The sequence below is a fragment of the Ctenocephalides felis genome, unplaced genomic scaffold (assembly GCF_003426905.1).
Source record: "Ctenocephalides felis isolate EL2017-DRISC unplaced genomic scaffold, ASM342690v1 CF-g0.4_SCAFFOLD_01886, whole genome shotgun sequence".
NCBI lineage: Eukaryota > Metazoa > Arthropoda > Insecta > Siphonaptera > Pulicidae > Ctenocephalides > Ctenocephalides felis.
Window position 1 is genome coordinate 14,245,493 of NW_020538040.1, and position 22,029 is coordinate 14,267,521.

The window sequence follows — 22,029 nt, forward strand, 5'->3', positions numbered from 1 at the left end:
CTAATTTTCACAGGCACATGTTATTGGACCATGACTCATGATTTCAGTAACATTGTTATTTGTTTGATTATTTATTATTTGTATGCTTTTGGTGGCAAAAAAATCATAAGATTTTGATCCCTTGTAGTAATAAAAAATTAAGGAAAGTTTTTCAAAAAGATGTATACCACTGCATATTATAAAATTTAGTGGCCGTCATCAGCTCCTCAATAACGTTGCCAATTTTTTAAAAACCCAAATATTCTAGTATGTTTCTGAATATAATTGTCTTGAATTTATTTTGCTAACAAACTGTATATAAAGAATATTTAATGTGTATATATTTTTCACTTTACGTTTCGTGCGTGTGCGGACACAATTTTTCGTCGACGATTACGCGAACACGGATCAACCGATTTGAATAATTCAGAAAACATTCGATTCCTACTAATAAGGAGACGTGCTGATTACTTTTTGGCAAAGGCAGGTCTAGCCATTTCGGAGATATTTTTTGACACTTTTTGCCTCGTATCTCCGAAACGGGTAGACCTACCTTTGCCAAAAACTAATCAGCACGTCACTTTATCGGTTAAAAAAATGGCGAATTTAAAAGATTTTTTATTATCAAAAACTGACATTTTATCATTTAAACAATCTGTTATTATTATAAATATTTTTAAAAATAGTTACCCGTCGAATACCGTAAGCCTCTTATAATTAGTTTTTATTAGTGTATTTTTTTCTATAGCAAGTCCAACCCTGTATCCAGATTAATAAATAGAAATATAAATATATAATTCTTTAAACACAACTATCAGCAACTTATCTCAATTATTAGTTGATTTGATAAGAGAGCAATTTTCCAAGGTTTCTTGATATGAAACTTTTTGATGGTCAGATTATTAAAGAAAACACTACATAGAAAAAATAATTGGAATATTTCTCATTTTTTATGAGAGATAGGTATTAAAAAACATTTTTAATGAATATAAATAAGAAAAAACTATACAAAAATGAGAAACTTTCTTTTAAGTAAACTTATATAAGTTGAGGTTCCTTATTAGAATTATCCGAAAAATCATAAGTTTTTTCTTGCCAAGGATTTTTTTATTATGAAGTATTTGCATAGCATTCAGAACTAAGAGCTCTATGAGCAGTCCTATGTTATAGTAATATTTCTTAACTAAGGCAACCCAACGGTGGGCCTATCTCTGTTTGACATAATTTATTATTAGAATTTCTTAAATACTGACGAGTTTTTGATTAAAACAGCAATTCTGTAAAATATTTTTACGCTCAGAAGCGTAAAAAACTAAAAAAATAAAAACCAATGCTATTACTGCTTGACATCAGGCAGTCGAGTCAGAGATTTTAATTGTATTATTTGCTTCAAACTGTACATTAAGCATAATTAATGCTACGTATTCATTTGAAACTATTATTTCTGAAAAAGTCGAATTGATTTTGGTTGGTGGCGAGCAATAAGCAATATATATTTCGGACACATTTTTACTATAAAAAAATAGAAAATCCAGATTGCTCCAGATACAAAAAAAGTGATGTGCACAAAAAAGATTTGTTGATAGTACGTCAGCAACAAAATTGGTTTGCAACAAAATTGGTTTGCAACAAAATTTTAATCAAGAAAAGATTCTTAGTATAAATCAATCTTGGTAGATCAAGAAAGGGCATCAGGTTTAAAAGCTGGCAACCCAGCTTTAGTTATACAACCTGGTAAATGGCAACCCAGAATACTAGTTTATACAACCTGGTAAATGACAAAAGGTAAGATGAGTGCTTAAACTTATCAAAATTACTGCTAATGTTTGGGGCTATTTGAAACTCTGTTTAGCAGTATTTTCATACCCAATGGGTTGGTTAAAAAAAACTAAGATTACTCTCGAACAATATCGGACCTGATGTATAAAACCTATAACAAAACCATTTATTTACCTTTTCGATGTCATCCTCATCCACCGTCAATTCTTGCCCATTGGCCAGAATCCTGACTTTGACCCTGGATCCATCCTGATGCAACCTGATGGCCGATGTGAAACCATTTCGATGCACCAACCAGACAGCGTCTGCACTCGGAGCGCTCCATGCTTGTTCGTCGGCTAATTGTTCATCAGTTTTGGCCTGAAAGAGAAAAAAAAAACATTATTAACAATATGTTTTTTATATCAAAGTATGATATTTTTGGTTGTTTATAGACCTATTTAATGCAAGGTTAATTTATAAGGATCATTTGTGACATCAAATTGAATTGTTTGATTTGGTTTTGGATTCTCCAGACTTGCTCAATTTGGTGTAAGGTCAATTTTTTTAATTGTTATTCACGTAATCCACGACTGATGTCATTATTCATTTAATCTCTAACCCATAAAAACTTAAATATCCTAATTAATTGATCCAAAGTTAAAAGACATCAGCAGTAAAGACGAACGACATCAAGACAAAAGATTAATACCATTCAGTATCAAATTTTGCTAAAAACCACACTTAGGATAAGTTTTGTGTATTCCCAATTTATGATATTTCAAAAACTTTCGATAAAATCTTCTCTAACGCATTAAGATTACATTTGAAGTGATTATACCAAAAAATGGATCCATACACATGTTTGGATCACACAATTGCGAAGTACATGCTAATCGGAGACTGGTTTTATTTTTTGGAATCACCTTAAATAATCTTTAGATATACAGGCATTATCGCAAATTTTAGCCTTATGATAGGCAGAGATCAAACTAGGTAAAGATCTTTATAAAGTAGTAAGTTTGATTTTTTAATTTATCATTAAACAGATCAAAATTACGAAAAATCGAAAACACTCGATTCATACGTGTATAAGATTTATATACATTTTTTGTAAGTCACGTAATCAATTTTAAATCAACAAATTCAATTTTAATTTTTGTGAAGTCTAGTTATCAGAATGAGACTTCACTTAGAATAACCAATAATACAAAAACATTCAATTAGTTTAAGATTTCTATGAATTTTTCAGTCATATGTAAGCAGAAAAGGATAAAGTTTTTCTTCCAAAATAGTGAATTTTTATTTAGACAATGGTTTAAAAATGTTTGTAATAATATCCCCATATGTAATATGATAGTATTACAAAAGAAATAATAAAAACACATAAATGAAAGTGTTTCAAAAAAAAATAAATTTGTTATTTCAACTTAGAATTTTATTCCTAGAAAATAGGAGAAAACCGTCCAGGGGTTTTTGACCCCAGGATATTAATACCCAGAAATGCAAGCCGGTGCGTAATGTAAGGACATAAAGTGCGTAAAGGCATTTGTACGAAACCATCAGACTAATTAGAGTGAAAGATTTCTCAAAGTAAAGATCACCAATATTCATATAAATATCATGTATTGAATCAATAATAACATTATTTAATATAGCATAAGAAAAAATTATATCACATCCATCAATAAAGATAGACGATTATATTAAACCTTGCTGTACCTTAAAAAATTATGGTAATGAAAAAATCAAGACAAAGTGGGCATTTTTAATAACGTTGTTCCTGTAAGGTTAGAAATATTGTACTGGTCGATCTCCTTGCAGGTTTCAGTCCTATACAATATCATCCATCAGCAATTTACAAATGCAACGAAAACTGAAAATTGAACTTGTTCCTGTAAGCTTGAAATTTTTATACGATTTTTTTGTTCATTAAGAAGTTGCCAAGTGATTTCAACCTGTCAGGCGAACCGAAAGGTTCACTTTTATGAGCAAGATGTATATGCATCAAATTAAACTTGGTCTTGTAAGGTTAATATTTGTATATGTATTTGTTTAAGTGATTTAAAAAAAAGTGTGTACTATGCCAGGTTATTCTGTCCAGTCTATAAACCCTTACCAGGCGAGGAAAAGATCTTCTAGTGTGAGTAAAGTAATCAAATAGGAGTAACGTTGAGAATACATATCATAACAAAAATTATATTATGTAAAAATTAAAAAATGAAATTATGGTCAAAATCGATCAAATTAATCATAAAAAAATATAAACTTTTCTTGCTTAAACAAACACATTAATATTTTTTAACCTGATAGCATCAAGGATTATTTTGATGCATATATATCTTGCTCACATAAAAGTGGACCAGCAGCTCGCCTGGCAGATACTTGTGCAGATTAAAATTTACTGACAATTTGATTTTGAACTTCTCAATGAATAAATAAAATGGTATAAAAATTGGAAGATTACTGGAACAAGTTTTGTTTTGTTCTTCAAACTCCTAGTAAAAAATCCTGATGTAAAGAACTGAACTTTGGCAGGTTTGATGACGATCAATTTTGTGCTAAGAATTTAATTTTTTACTCCTGGTCAATTGTTACAACAAAGTTTATTCAGATATGTTTGAAAATCCTCAAACCAGATCAGCAAAAGTACAGATGAATGCAGACAGCGAGACAGTGAACCATTCGACCAGCCTGACCGATAATACTTGTGCAGATTAAAATTGCCTGGCAATTTTATTTATGAGCTTTGTCAATGAATAAATTAAATCGTATAAAATTTGGAAGCTTACTAGTGGATGATGATGTGCAGGATTAAAACTTGCCAAGCAATGGTTTTCGCACTCTAAGCATGCTAAGAATCACCAGGACAAATTTTTTTACCCTTGGTCAATTATTACGACAAATTTTGTTCAGTTACGTTTGAGAATCTTCAAATCAGACTAGCAAAAGTCCAGGTGATTGCAGAAGAAAAAAATTCGGCTCGTCTGGCAGATACTTGTGCAGATGAAATTGCCAGGTTTGATTTTGAAACTTTTCAATGAATAAATAAAATCGCATTTTGAAGCTTATTGGAACAAGTTTGAACAAACAAGTTTTGGGTTTATTTCCAACTCCTAGAGGATGATAATGTGCAGGACTGAAACTTGCCAGCCGATGGTTTTCGTACTCAGCATTCTAAGAATCACCATAAGAGAAAATTTACCCTTGGTCAATTATTACAACAAATGTTGTCCAGTTATGTTTGATAATTCTCAAATCAGACCAGCAAAAGTCCAGATGAGTGCAGATGGTAAAAAGGTGAACCTTTTGGCTCGCCTGGCAGATACTTGTGCAGACCAAAATTGCCTGGTAATTTAGTTTTTGAACTTCTCAAAGAATAAATAAAATCGTATGAAAATTAGAAGCTTACTAGAACAAATTTTGTTTAGTTTTTCAAACTTCTAGTGATTAATAATGGGAAGAACTGAAACCAAAGGCAATGGTTTTCATACTCTGTATGCTAAGAATCACCAGTACAAATTTTTTTACTTTTGGTCCACCATGATAAAAAAAGTTTGCTCAGGTATGTTTAAAGATCCTCAAATCAGATCAGCAAAATTCCAGATGAATGCTGAGGGCAAAAAAGTGAACCTTTCGATTAGCCTAGCAGATGACACTTGTGCAGGATAAAATTACCTGATAATTTGATTATTGAACTTCTCAATAGATAAGTAAAATCTTGTTACATTTAGAAGCTTACTGAAAAAAGTATTTTTTCAAGCTCCTAGTGGATGATAATATGCAGGACTGAAACTTACCAGGCGGTGGTTTTCCTACTCAGCTACACTTTTTTTTACCCTTGGTCAATTATTACGACTACAATTTTTTTTTACCCTTGGTCAATTATTACGACAAAAGTTCATCTAGTTACGTTTGAGAATCTTCAAACCAGACCAGCAAAAGTCCAGATGAGTGCAGACGGCGCACTAATGCGGAAGTCAAACAGCATCAGAAGGAGAAGAGATCGCATAAAACACACGCTGGTTTATATTTACATTTCGCATCGGGCATAGTACGAATGCATTATATTTATATCACGAATGACCAACTTTACGGTCACGAAGACTTCCATCTAACATAAACTACTGTCTTGTCAAAGATGTGATTCAGTAAATTAATATAATCATGTTATTAAGTAAATTGAAAAACAAACGCAAATTACACGGGATGCAAACGAACTAGAAATAGGACGGAACATGAATATGTCGTGAGACCGATAGTGGAAATGTTCAAAAATTAAATTTTTAGTAGTGAGCCAGAAGTTGAATTTCAACGCATTTTTTAGCTCAATTATTTTCATCTTGCCGAAGAAAAAGTTTGTTTTCATCAAAAAATTCTAATTTTATGTTTTCTCGACGTTTCAAGCCATTCTGAATCGAATGAGACCAAATTTGGAAAAAGTATGTGTGTGTGTGTGAACAGTTTTTTTGTCGTAAATCGACGTTTTCTCAAAAACGGCTGGACCGATTTCAAAAATTCAAAAGCTATTCGATGTATCTCGATGAGGACTAGCGTTTATCAATTTTGCGCGACGATCAGCCAAGCCGTTTCTTTGTAAACAGCAGAAAAGTGATAAAATTTTCGTCCACGTTTTAGCCCGCAATTCTGAATCGATTTTGAAAATTCAAAAACTGTTCGAAAGATATTGGTTATGAATCGTGCTGATTAGTTTTTGGTAAAGATCCTTCGGACGGTTTTCTTGTAATAAAGTGTTAAAATATTTTTCGACGATTTTTATGATTATTTTTTGTCTGTAGATACCATAGTCTTATAGATCATACTAAAATATTACGGCCCTACAACAAGTCGTTTAAATTTAAAAATTCTTCAAAGTTTGCAAAAATTAGTATCGTCTTTTTTGGCATTTGTCAAAATTAGAACTTTGATCGATGTTTTCTCAAAAACATCTTAACCGATTTTAGGAATTTAAAAGCCATTTGATGTATCTCGATGAAGTTTATCGTTTGTCAGTTTTGTGCGACGATCTGCCGAACTTTTCGTCCACATTTATGCTCACACTACCGAATCGATTTTAAAAAAATCCAAAACTGTTCGAAAGATAGTTTGGAATGATACTGACTAGTTTTAGGTAAAAATCTACCAAGCCGGTTTCTTGTAATTAATTAACTGCTGAAAAAAAAAATTAAGCCGATTTTTATGGAACTTTTTTCGCGATATATAAAATATTACGATCTTACGACAAGTGATTTAATTTAAAAAATTCATCGAAGTTTGAGAAAATGAATAGTTTTTTTGACGTTTGTTAAAACTAAAATTAGATGATTTACTTGGTATAACGATAGAGTCCTTGGTCTTAATAAACATACTGAGCCATTAAAGTCCAACGGAAACTGGTTCAATGATAAAAATTGTTGATTTTTGAAAATTATGCTTTAAGAAAATACTCCGAGTTAACATGTTCGTTCGTTTTCAATTATGTGTAATAAATCCACTCTGAATACTTTTAATCACTCATAAATTAATTTATTTTTTAATGATTCAGTCGATTATTTACACATATCGGGAAGTTCATGTAACTTGCCTCATGGCAAAATACCAATACCAACAAGTTAAATATTTATTTACTTAAAATACACGTTAATCGCCACGATAATACCTATAAAAATTTTCACCTAGGCTATAGTAGTTTTCTTAGATATATTTATCAAAAAAACTTAATGTGTCAAAGAAAAAAGTTTTTGCCAATATTCCTGAAAAAACACTATATTTTATATCATACAAATATCACTGACATACAAGTATATTAAAACTTGTTTTTACCAAATTGTATATGTCAGACATACATGTCTGACATAGCAAATGTAAAGCTTCTTAGCGTTAGACACATATTACTGACATGACGATTAACGTATTTAGATTTCATAAAAATAGACAAAATTTAAAGTATGCAGATATAAGAATTTGTTATTTCTTCTTTATTCAGAACTGACTGATGGTACTTATAGGACTATTAAAACAAACAAAAATGAATGACACGGTTATGATTAAACACGTTCTTACTGTATCCTGACCTGACTATCATTAATTTTGAAATATACGAGTAATTAATGTAGTATTATTGTCGTTGATATAATGTGCGGCTGTGTCGCGTGCTCGTTCATCTTACTTCTTGAGGCTGAGGCTGCCACTTCCTGAATCATATATCTTTATCAAACCGATGGCAGTGGCTAATCGGATAATTAATGACATTATTATAAACCATTCGACGAATCGGAACATGGACATTGAATTATACTACTGAACTAACAAACATTTTTTTGTTATTCTTTTTAATTACAATCTTTCAAGCTAGGACATTCAGTAATTGTTTTGACGATTTAATGGATTTTGAATAGATGGCAATCCAGTTGTGCCTTATTAACTATACCCAAAATATTTGGTAAGATTTTTATGAATTATTACACACGAAAGGCAAATTTCACTATATATTTGATATCTATAACCTCAGGTAGAAATTTGACATCAAAGTTGCCTGATGTCGGTTCTTAGCCTGGGATCGAATTAGCCATTAACCATTGGGTTACCATCTAAAAATACTAAGTAACGAGAAGTTTCAGCCCAACAGCTTATAGGACGTAAGATTCTGATTGCTGTTAAGATATGAGAATAATAATAAAAAAAAATCTGCAGTATGTTAAACTTAAAAGCAATTTTCGAAAGACAAAGCTGGTTGATACAACTGTCATTATAATTACTTAGCGTCGTGCCAGTTTTTTTTATTATTACATAAAACAGTGTAATATTTGTTTCTGTCTTTTTTATACAAATTTTGCTTTATGATTTGCTCTACATCAAAACTGCCACTTGTAAACAAAATCTTGGTTTACAAAACTATAATTAATCCTATTTGGACTTACGGCATTGAACTTTGGGGTTGTGCTAGTAAGTCCAATTTGAGACATCGCTAATGCCCCCTATATAGTTCTGATACAACTTCCCCAATAAATGATTTTGAGAAATCGCTAATGCCCCCCCCCCCCTGGTTCATCAGCAATCAAATTATCCACAATGATCTTAACATTCCATATATTGTGGATGTAATTAGCAGCAATAGCCTTCACCATCACTTAAAACTGGAAACACACCCAAACCACATACATTCAGCACTACTCGAGATCCCTAATTCTAGAAGACTGAAGAGGAAATTTCCATATGATTTATATTATTTATATTAATTTATTTAATTAACTAATTACTAGTTAACTGGTTAATGGAACAGTTTTCTATTCTTTTATTATATTATTATTATTATTACTTTTTTATAACTATTGTTTTTTTATGATTATTATTTCTATTTATTTGTTATTATTATTATTATAGTTAGTTCTTTTCAGTTTACTTTACATTATAGATTTGTTTAGATTATCTTATCACTGTAGCTCACTGTTACATACAAACTTTTTTTTTGAAAAAAAAAACGAATTGCTCTGTCATTTTGCCATATTTACAAAAAAAAAACAGAGTCTGTGGATAGGTAGAGCGGGGCTTAAAGGTTCACAGATAAAAAGGTCCAACATTATCTCAATAACAAGTAAAGTATAGAATTATTATCAATAACAAGTAAAGTATAGAAAAAACGTATATAACTAGCCATTACATTTATCATCAGGAATGTATAAATAAATAATCAACCACGTATAAATATTCATAACAAAAGTTTTTTTTCGTAGGTAGTTTTTTGGCAATTGAACTTTATTATTTAGTTCACGATACCTAAATTGTTTGATACATGCAAAAAACTAGTGGGGTGGGTGGCATCGTGCCTTAAGGCAAATTGCTGGAACTTCCCGTACCGTAACGAAATGTTCGAGGATTACTGAATGTTTTCAAATAGATTATTATAAATATTGTAACATTGTCTAATATTTATAAATATTTAATATTATATTATTAAACTGAATTGCAGAGTTGAAATTATTTGTAAAGTATATTAGAACTATAGTCAGAATTAAAAATAAATATTTTCGATATACAAAAAACGATAGAAAAAAAAAATGGGACAAATTTAGCTCCGAAACGGCTGGACTAGCTAAATTTTGTTAAGACAAGCAGAAAGTTCTTTGAATCATTTAAATCGGACGCTTAGTTCTCTCAAAAACTGCCATTTTTTACATATTTAGCTCCGTATCTTCAAAATGGCTGGGCCTGCCTTTGCCAAAAACTAATAAACACTTCTCCCAATCATTACTAATTGAATGTTTTTTAGATCATTCAAATCGGATACTCCGTTCTCTCAAAAATACGATTTCTATTTTCTGCACTCTTTGCTCCGTATCTCCGAAACGGCTGGACCTGCCTTTGCCAAAAACTAATCAGCTCTTTTCCTTATCAATAAGAATCGGATGTTTTTTGAACCATTCAAATCGGTTGATCCGTGCGCCCAAAAACGTAACTGGAAATTTGTATCCACACATACATACACACACACACACACACACATCCATTTTTTCTGAGGTATGCCAAAATGTTCAGAAACCTTCAAAAGGTCGAGAAATGTAAAAATTTTCAATTCCGATTTTCGGCCCATTACAATAACTTACCCTACGGGAAGTTAACAAACTAGTGGTGGAACAAAACCTGCTATTTTTGTACTTTTCGCACTGGGCCTGCCATTGCAAAAACTGATCAGCACGTCTCCGCATCAAAACGAATCGAATCGGTTGATCCATGCTCTCGAAATCGTGGACGAAATTATATCCAAATATACACACATCTTTACATTTTTTCTAAGGTATGCCAAAATGTTCAGAAGGCTTTGAAATGCAAAGATATATAAAATATGGAAATGTAAAGATATATAAATTTTCGTTTAAATTTTTTTGCCATTACTATAATTCACTCTACAAGGAGTAAATAAGTATTAAACAATAATATTTTTTATCAGTCCCTCTACTAAATAAAATAATCGATACATTTCATATAAAAACCCTCGCTTAATTTTATCCTATACACCGTCATATAAGAATATCTGACCTATCCATTGGCATTTCCTTCTAAACCTTAATTATTGGTCAAACCCAAAAGCCCAGGCCTAGATTAAATTCGACCTTAGTTTTTGCGCCTGGCGAAACGAATATAGAAATCTTGATAATAATGACATGCAATGTAAACTTTATAGATTTGAATGAGGAAAAAGTTGGAATGAGTAAGAGTTGCAGAAGGAGGAGGTTACATTACATTTATTCAGAACAGATGCCGATCACGATTTTGTTCGAGCAATGCGTTATTCGTTCTTTGGTATTTAAGGAAACCTTTTTCATTCTAAATGCATTATACATTGCATTACTGATTGATGATTATGATGAAAATTTAGAAATTGTGAGATAAGAGAATAATGAAGTCGTTATTGTGAAGTTAGAGTCAGGTAAATGCATTTGAGAGCGAGAAGGAATCACCAAAGATTCCTACACATTTTGAAAAAAAGTGTCGACGAAAATTTGTTTTCGCACATACACACACACACACATACACACACATATATACATTTTTTTAACAAAAATAAATTGCAACAAAAAAAATACATACATTTTTTCTAAGGTACGCCAAAATGTTCAGAAACTCTTGAAACGCAAAGTTAAATAAAAATCACCAAAGATTCCTACACATTTTGAAAAAAAGTGTCGACCAAAATTTGTATCCGCATATACACACACACACGCACACATACATACACAAACATACATACATTTATTAACAAAAATAAATTGTAACAATAAAAAAATACATACATACATTTTTTCTAAGGTACGCCAAAATGTTCAGAAACTCTTGAAACACAAAGTTAAATTAAAGTTTTCATAATTTTTTTGCGATTATTTTAACTTACAGCATACAGAAAGTTAAAAAAATTACCATACCGTTTTAAAATAGCACTTAAATGTTCTTAATGTATTTAATAGATATTGAATTGGATTATTATTATCTTGTAATAAGAAACTATAATGACTAAATGAAGCTAAAATCATTCAAAAACCATCAACAATTGAATATTAGTATTATAATTTAATAAGTAAAAGTTAAAATGATTAGCATATCTAACAACTTATTTACATAATAATTTGTTTAGAATAATTATGATTGTTACTTCCTCATTCATTTATTGATGACTTCACTTAACAACAATGACGAGTATGATTTTCTGATAGTTATATAATTACGATAGAAAAAAATGTTTATATTGAAAAATCCTCAACAATTTTGTATTATAAAACTTGTAATAAAATTTTGATTGACAAAAAAAAAACAAAAAAAAAATTGAAAAATTCTGATTATCTTTTATAAACCGTAATTCATTTAACAAGCAAATGACAGTAATAATTTAATAAATGAATATAATTATTATATTAATAATAATTATTTAAGTATATATTACTTCATTTAATAATCATCAAAAAATGAGTATCTTATTCGTAAAGAAATTATATAAATAAACTACTTGTAAGTGGAATTTTGCCTTAAGACTTGAGACAAGCTGCAAAAACTCTCTTTTCAAATTGTCACCATAACTCAACCAGAATTCTAAAATTGTGAAACGGCATATTGACATTATTTTAAACTTCTATGAATTTTTATAAATAAACAAAATTCCTTAAACCGGTAATATATTATGATGTCAGTTAAAACCATAAATTCTACCATCATAATAAGTTTCATTAAAATCGTAAAAATAATGTTTTCAACAACTAATTACGACCAAACCCAAATGACTCTCTTAATTGACTCAAATGACTCTCTTTGCTAATAACAAATCAACACGATTTCCATCTAAAATCTTTCGGACAGTTTTTGAATTTTTAGTATGTAAAAATAATAGTAAATAATCGGCTAAGCAGATCATCGCAAAAAATCAATAAACGCGAATTCTTATCGAGTGTCACCAACTACATTTTACATTTTTGAAATCGGTGCATCCATATTTCAGAAAACCCAGGCAAAAATTGAAATTTTGACTCACTTACCTACACACTTTTCCTACCTACACCTTTCAAAATTTGGTCACAACACAATAAATTCAGAATTACTCAAAGAAACATCCAGAAACCCAAAATCAAGTAAGATTTTCTGGCGAAAACTAACATATCCTTTAGAAAGTTAATAAATACGAAAACTACTGTAGGACTATCCTAACCATAACATCTGAAATAATATCATCCATTTTCGAGAAAATGCAGGCGAAAGATCGATTTTTGGTTCACCTTTTTACCTCACTTCAAATTTTGGTCACAAACGATTCAGAATTACTTGAAACGTCTAGGAACCCAAAAATATATCAAGTCAGATTTTCTGAATAAAAAACAAACTTATCCTTCGAGAATGAGCAGGCCACAATAGAACTACCCTAGCCATAACTTTCAACCCTGTTCCTTTAAAAATATTGATTAATAAGATTAATGATTAGTAAGTTTATTGATTAGAAATTATTTCTATATTATTCGTAGTTTCTATAAATCTTTGAAGTTATTAAAATAGAAAATATTTTTTAGGCAGATATTACAGCTGTTCAAAGAATGAGATTATATCGCCAGCGAAAAAGTAAAAAAAATACAAGCTGTCAATGAATGTATGTTAATTTTAATTACATGAAGTTCTTGAAACACAATTACATGATGAGTTAAGTTGCGAAAACAATATTTGTTTAGGCGTTATTTAACATAATCCACTGTGTGAACGAATATTATAGAATTTATAAATCAGCAATTACTTCATTTTCTTAATGAAGGTTCATTTCTAAATGCTAATTACAATGACAAACCGATCATGTCATATTTGAAGTATGACTTTAATTACAATATTGTTTTTAAATATTATACACATTTTTAATGCTATTATAAATATATAATTGATAATTTGTCATTATATAAATGTCTATAATGGTTGACACTAATAAATGTGTGCATCACGAGTGTTACCATATTACTAATAAACATTATTCAAAATTGTTATATGATGTATTAATTTTTACTTAAATGCCATCTTGTACAGTAGCAAATGAGTTTTACCTCAATCACGTGTGAACCTTACGCGCACTCATTTTTTATAATTAAACCACTTCTGTTTATTACCATGCAAAGTTTCATCAAAATCACAGAGAAGTAAACCTAAATCCCTTGTCAGTAAGACTATCCTACGCAAAACTTACAAATTAATTTTTTCCATTGTCAATGTCAAATCCCATATTATTATCAGATTCAATGTTGATCGCTAATTGAAATTAACGTCTTCCTGTCCTGTCCAGTATTATGTTAGAACAAAAAGCACTACGGGGACACCACAGGACGCCAACGGTGTCTTATATGACCATAGGTATTGTATGACAAAAGACATATTACGGAGGCGTGACAAGAAATATTATAGACACAAATTATTCACATTTACAAGTGTGATGTACTCGGAGGAAAGGTGCATAAAGGTATTGCTTGTATCGACGACGAAGGTTTATGGCACTAGTGGCAGAGTTGGAGAGATTATTAAATTAGAATTAGAAATTGGCGATTTTGGTTATTGGTTGATTATATAGATCGTATGCTCTATGTTTAGGTTGGTTATATTAATTATGGCTAGATATCAGGAGAACGCCATAGTTACTAATTAAGCATTAATACGAAATCTTCAGCGAGCTTAGTAATTTCTACTAGAGCGCCCAAAATAATTCTTTTACATATATGATGTACTCATTCAGTACATTTACTTATTCTACACTTTTACTCAATCAAAGATTTGCTCATTCAAAACATTTATTTACTCATTCATACATTTATACATTTACGAATCTACTCACTTATTAATTAAAATTCAGAAATTTACGCATTTGAACATTCACCCATTCATAAATTGCATTGCATTGCATTGAGTCATTTGGATACATTCTCAATTTAATATTTAATGCTTAAGACATTTATTAGGATCATAAAATATCTAACATTTTAATTAATATCGTATATAAATTATGTGAATTATAACAAAAATCAAGTTAGAGATTAACAAAAAAAAGCTCAGTGTGCAAATTTTGCAGATAGGCTGTTCCAAAATGTAGTGCATGGAACTTCTAGATTTACCTACACCCTGTGCCAGAGAATTTACATATTTTTCATTTCTCGTAGGTTAAATTATAGTAATCGCAAAAAAAAAACGAAAATGAATTTTTTTATATATATTTACGTTTCAAAGGTTTCTGAACATTTTGGCATACCTTAAAAAAATTGACGTATATGTGTGTGTGTGCGCGGATACAAATTTCCGTCGACAATTTCGGGATCACGAATCAACTGATTTAAATAATTCAAAAAACAATCGATTCGTATTGATAAGGAGCGGTGCTGATTAGCTTCTGGCACAGGCAGGTCTAGACGTTTCAAAGATACGGGGCAAAGAAAATCAAAAATGGTAATTTAAATTCAAAAACCATTTTATTTGTATTGACGAAACGAAGAATTGTTCAAATTTTTGGAAAAGCAGGTCCTGCTGCTATAGAGTTTCAATAAAAAAAATCAAAAATGCCATTTGGCGGTCAAAATGATCATTAGACATATGCACATCAAATTATCAGATATTTTATAGAAACTTCAATAATGCGGACACATTTTGTGTAATTTTTTTGGGTTCCGTACCAAGATTTTTAATTTTAAAGTTCACCTATCCGGTTCGAATAAATGTCTTCGGCATTTTCGACAGTATGGAATAACCGATTTGCATGATTAAAAAATCATTCGGTTTGTAATCGATCGCGAGGCGTTTTTGCAAAAGGCAATTTTGAGGTTTCGGAAGCATGGAGCGCAAAGGGTGTAAAAACGGTTATGCATTTCTTGAGAAAACGGATCGTCCGATTAGATTAATTCAAAAAACCATTTGCTTGAGTGGACGGTGTGCAAAAAATGCTAGAGAAAATTTCGTAATTTTGAAAATTTTCAAAAAAAAAATTTTAAATGTTCAAAAAAATTCCAAGTCAGAAAATTCCAATTTTCGAAATTTTTCATTTTCAAACAAAACAAAATTTTTAAAAATTTCAAAAAATGTCGAAGTCACAAAAATCGATTTCTTACAAAAATTTGAGAATATTTCGAAATTTTCAAAAAAGTCGAATATTTTCAAAAAATTCCAAATTCACAAAAAAATGAAAAAAAAAGTTTTTTTCTTAAATTCCAAAAAATGTCAAACATCTAACACAAATTCAAAATTTTGAAAAAACTTCTAAACTATTATTAAAAACTATAAAAAAAAGAACAAATTACTTATAAGCATACACATAAGCTGTTGTAGAATACGCTCGTTGCCCAATTTAAAAAGCAGTTATAAGTTTACAGTACGTATTTATAATAAATAATCTACTTGAAATTATTCAAAACAATTATTGATTATTTTCATTTCTCGAATGTTTAATTACGGTACGGGATGTTCCAGCAATTTGCCTTAAGGCACGATGCCATGCACCCCACAAGTTTTTTCTAACATTGTTGAACAGCAATCAGAATATGTTGTTCTATAGCTGAGAATTAACACATGTAACTAGGAATTTTATTTATAACTTTTGATAAATCGAAGCTTTATAATTATTATATATATATATATATATACAGGGCCGGTCCTGGGGTCCTCAGCGCCCGCATGCAAGATTTGTTCTAGCGCCCCCCCCCCAATAATTTTAAATTTTTTAACATTTATCATTAAATTTATATAAACATTTACGTAATTTTTTTTAAATTTATTCAATTCAATTAGATATAATCTAAAAGCGTATTAAATACATTGATTTTAATTTTATTTAGAAAATCCAAGCAATTTGCGAGTTGACCATAATCAAATATTTTACATTTTCAAGTATTTCTCACATATATGTAATATTAATATTTGGGCTTTGAAACATTCTTCTTATTTCATTTTTAAACATAGGACTCGTTTGCATGTTGAATTTTTTAAATTTTATTTTAATTTTATTTTTCATTATTTACAATATCCAAAATTGCATCGTAAACTTCTCCTTATTGATACCGTAAGGGCCAAATTGTATTTATATTTACTTTCTCATCTGATTCAGATTGTTGTTTTTAAGTTAAATTTTTAACGTATTTTAAAAGATGCAAAGAAATTACATATTTCCTGAATTATATTGAAAACAAAACACAATTATATTTGTATCTGTATTATTTCTACTTAGTTAATAATTAAATTTAGTATGAGCACCACTAGTTATAAAAAAACCTCACGATTTTTGTTTCTGAGTACATTTTGCTTAAATTTTTCATATCTGCTCCATTTCCATAAACCTAGCCACGCATGTCTTCAACTTTCAAAGCTTATCAGATGCGAAACATTTTCAACAGTTTCTCGGTCTTAATAAGCCAATTTCTATTCACCGACTTCCCATTTTCCATTTTTCTCTATTATAATTTGTATCTATTTTTTAACAAGTTTCGTTCAAACTAAATCAGCTCGAAATTTTTCATTAATAATGCCCAATAATTTAAATTTTTGTAGGTTTGCGCTTACGGGATTGAACTCTAGATAATTTCTTTTTCGATTCCACATTAACTTCAAACGAAGAAAAGTTTAATAAGTACATTAAACAATAAGCAGAACAATAATTTACTAATTTTTAGAGTAATTAATTGTTTCTACTGATATCACATTGCAAACTGAATGTGCTTTTTCCTATTCATAGTTAAGTTAGATTGTTTATTATAATCTATTAAGTATAAGGTTGTCAAATATCTCCCTTCCGCCTTTTTGTATTATAAACCAAGAGCAAAAAAGCGGAAGGGAGATATTTGACAACCTAATATACTAGATTTATTAGTAGATAGATTATATTAGGCAAAAATTTAAATAATATATTATAAATTTAATTTCCGAAACTCGTTTTGGCGCCCCCTAAGGCGTGCGCCCGCATTTTTTGCATGCATCGCATGCAAGGCAGGACCGGCCCTGTATATATATATATATATATATATATATATATATATATTATTATATAAATTATTTTCGATCAAATCTTATTTAAAAACGAATAAATAAATACGATAATGATTTCCCATTGAGCAAGGCGGCGATCCGGCTTCGGCACCATCCGTCAGGTGCCTTGTGAACATAACGCATTATAATGTACGCGGCATTTTGACGTCGCGTTAAACAAATTGCACTTGCTAACAGGTTTTCCTCTAAGCAAGGCGATTAAAATAAAAATGTGACGAGCAGCACGAGCAAAATAAAAGGATTTTATGCAAATAAATTGCGGAAGATGTAGATAAAATTAATTTAGAACCGCGTTTAGGACCGTAGTGGCTCTGGAAATACTCGTTCGTACGGGAATCTAATTTAATTGATCTGATTAGTCCAACAGTTTGTTAACTTTCCGTAGCTTGAGTCATAGTAATCGCAAAAAAATCGAAAATGAAAATTTTTATATATCTTTACGCTTCAAAACCTTATGAACATTTTGGCACACCTTAGAAAAAATGGATGTATGTGTGTGTGTGTGCGGATACAAACTTTCGTCGACGATTTCGGGAACACGGATGAAGCGATTTGAATAATTCAAAAAACATTGATTCGTATTGATAAGGAGACGTGCTGATTAGTTTTTAGCAAAGACAGGTCTAGCCGTTCCGAAGATATGGAGATCTGGTAAAAAAAGTTAAAAAAAATGCCATTTGGCGGTCAAAAACGATCATTAGACATATGCACACCAAATTATCAGATATTTTATAAAGATTTTAACAATAAGTATAAATTTTGTTAACATTCCTATGGGTTCCGTACCAGTGTTTATCCGTTAGACGGCGACGCGGCGCTTACGCGCTTCGATATTTCGTCTCTATGCACTTAAAGCAGTACGATTGCTTTGAAAAAAAGTTCAGAATTTCCAAAATATTTCAAAATAAATTTTTCCTCAAAAAGTCTTTTTTTGTCAAAAATTTATAGTTTCTCGAAAATCTAATTTTATCAGAGTAATTTTTTTTTCAAAAATGTTAAAGTTCCAGCAATTTGCCTTAAGGCACAATGCCATGCGCCCCACTAGTTTATTCGTTATTTTTGTAAATTCATGGCAACGGTATCGATAAATAATTATTAGACCGATTCTGCCGCGCAACCGACCAACGTTATGGCAAGGCTCTGTTAGGAAGAACTTTCTACACTAAATTTTGACAAAATCCAAGTCGTTGCTGTGCACTCAGGCCTTTTTCTCAAGTTGTCAGATAGAACCCCTAACCTAGAAACAGCACAAATGTCAAAAAAAAACGATGTTAGATAACAAGGTCTTTCTGACCCTGCTTCATAACATACGAGTGACGTTGCAGTTTATGTGTAAAACGCCTGAATGCACAGCAAATACATGACATTTTGACAGTATTCAGTATGATTCAGTAGCATAATGTATGCAAGTTGGAGCGTAACATGGCCTTGCCATAACATTGGTCTGTTGTGCGGCAGAATCGGCCCATAAATTTATTTTATCACTGTCCCAGACAATTTTGACCAAAAACTAATAAGGACAATTTCCTAACTGATATCTTTTGAATAGTGTTGAATTTTCAATAATCGATTCAGGATTATTGTATTTCTTTGGTAATTTTAAAAAAATAATCCTTATCGCTCACAAACAAACACACACATACTTTTTCCAATTTCGGTGTCAAACGATTCAGAATGATAAGGGGGCATCCATTAATCACGCGCGGCTTTTAGGGGAAGGGGTGGTTTGACAAAATATCACATGGGACAGGAAAACGTCTAGTAAAAGCAATAAAAAAAATGTACGATTTTTTCGTGATTTCGAAAAATTTTGCATAACTAAAAATACACTTGATGTTTGCTGGGGGAGGAGGGGTTATTTTAATTATCACAACGTATCACCAAGGGGGGGTTTCTAAATCCCTAAAAAATCGATCATGTGATTAATGGACGTCCCCTAAGATAGAGCATTTCAGATTTTCTAACGAAAACGAACTTCATCTTCGGGTAGTTGAAAATTAATAATTTAACAAATAAATACAACCAATTTTTAATATCTAATTATTGAGCTCATTTATTAATAATTTTTGGTACTTGTGTAATAAAACTCTAGTAAACTTTGACTCTAGTATTTTTATCTTTAGAAGATACGACATTGCGTAAAAAATCTAAAAATAATTTTTTATTTACATATGTTAATTAATAATTTGGTAAACCCAATTGCATGATAATATTAGGTTGGCAACTAAGTAAGTGCGGTTTTTGATTCAATTTTAAGGGGGTCTTCCTATGTGATGAGTTGAAAAAATTGAATTTTTTTTTATTTCATATTTCAGTAGATTATACCTTTAAAAATAACATATTAAAATTTCAAATCGATATCTCAAATAGTTTTTGAGTTACAGTCATTTAAAAAGTATACATATAGTATATAGTACAACGATCATTTTATCTTTAAACGCGTTTTTCTCAAAACTGTGTTTTTCAAACTTGTCTCCATTGTATCTCAGAAACGGCTGGACCGAATTACTTGAAATTTACAGGGCACATTCAATATATTTAAGCGCATGGAATGAACTATTATCAATCAAAAATTTCAAAACTTCGATTTTTTATAGCAAAAAAACTAAAAAAAAAAAACGCCTAATTTGCAACTTCAAATGTCTATAAAACATCCAATTTTTTTTGTATTCATTTGATTGTAGATCATTCCGTGCTTTTAAGCCTACAAATTAAAACGCCGTTTATTTTTTTTTGGTCAGATAAGCCGATCAGCCGGAATCGTGGAGACAGTGGGAGCTCTTTTTTTTGAGGGGGGGGTGTTTAGAGCGCTGTAACTCTAGTTGGACTAAATTTTTTTAGCTGAAATTTTATATTTATACTGTCCAAATATGTATTAATAAATGATAAAAAACTTGAAGCTCTAACTATTTACTGGTCGTAGAAAAAAAATTCTAAAATATCCCTAAAAAACAGGCCGTCACATAGGAAGACCCCCTTAAGGTTTTCTTGCAAATGTAAAGTACATGATGTTGGATAATAGGTTACTAGCTCTCAATTTGTAAAATGAAGTTTTTTGGTTGATTGCGTAGTTTTCGTTTGGCATTCGTTGAATAATGGATAATCAAATGAAACATTTTTGTCATATTTTGCTTCCTTATTTCTGCAAATAAAAAAGGCATCTTAAGCTCTCAAAAAGCTATGAGCAGTTTATGGTGACAAAGTCTTAAAAAAACAGCGGTTTTGTAATTGGTTTACCAAATTTTGTTCTGGTGATTTTTTAGTCAAAGATAAATAATGCTCTGGTGGTCAAGTTGAAGTTGAATGAAAGAAATTGTCTATTTGAACTATTATTACCAACCGAACATTTAATTCTGATGTCTGCATTAAACAGCTAAACGAAGTTAAACAATGAAGTTGAAAATAACGGCCTGAATTGGCAAATCAAAACTGTGATTTGTTCCATTTTTAACATCATATCTTTGGCCACTCTGCCAAAATTATTTGCAGATTTGGATGTTTTGCGCATCCACCATATAGTCCTGACCTTGCGCCTTCTGTATACTTTTTATTTCGATCCTTACAAAACTTCTTAATTTAAAGAAAAAAGTTTTTTTGCTATTAAAAACCAGAACTTTATGAAAGTAGAATAATGATGCTTGGAAGATGACAAGAAGTCTTTGATCAAATTGGGCGATACATTTCAGAATAATTGTTAATTTAGTTTTGTTATTTGACTATATGGCTGTAGACTTATTACTGGTATGTATTTATTTTCATCTATTGTGTTTTTATATTATTTTATTGTCACATTTCAGAGTTTATAGATTTACAACAATTTGTTTGTTTTTCTATTAGTTAACCATAAACCAGACTTTCCTACTTGATATTTATTAACATAATTAAAATAATTGTCATTACTCAAGTATCAATGAATGAATAGTAGCATTTTTTTAAAAATAATGGTGGAATAAGACGTCAACTGTCCACCCATGAGATGTATCTATAGATCAATAGATCTATAGATCTCCGGTTGACTTCCCATAGTTCATACTGAGATAATATTATTGCTCTAAGTCTAAAGAATGCCTTTAGTTTACTTTAAACGGGCATGAATAATAATAATGCATTTGCATAGAGTGCATTTGCCGTGAGTGAACACGACTTAGAAATTATAGGTGTATAGGCGTCGGCAACGTTAATTTAACACATTTCTTTAATAACTAACCCATTTTATTTTGCCAGTGATTACACCACTTTGAATAAGATAGTAAAATTTTATAA

At 30.5% G+C, this 22,029-nt stretch overlaps 1 protein-coding gene across 4 annotated transcripts in view; it reads right to left on the bottom strand.

The window, feature by feature from the left end:
* Positions 1-22,029, bottom strand: part of LOC113377881 (unconventional myosin-XVIIIa) — a 286,825-nt gene that overhangs the window by 125,810 nt on the left and 138,986 nt on the right. For all 4 annotated transcript variants that reach the window (XM_026618327.1, XM_026618324.1, XM_026618325.1 and 1 more), the window contains exon 7: positions 1,933-2,118. In XM_026618327.1, the coding sequence (XP_026474112.1) occupies positions 1,933-2,118 (186 nt within the window). The remainder of the gene's footprint in view (positions 1-1,932; positions 2,119-22,029) is intronic.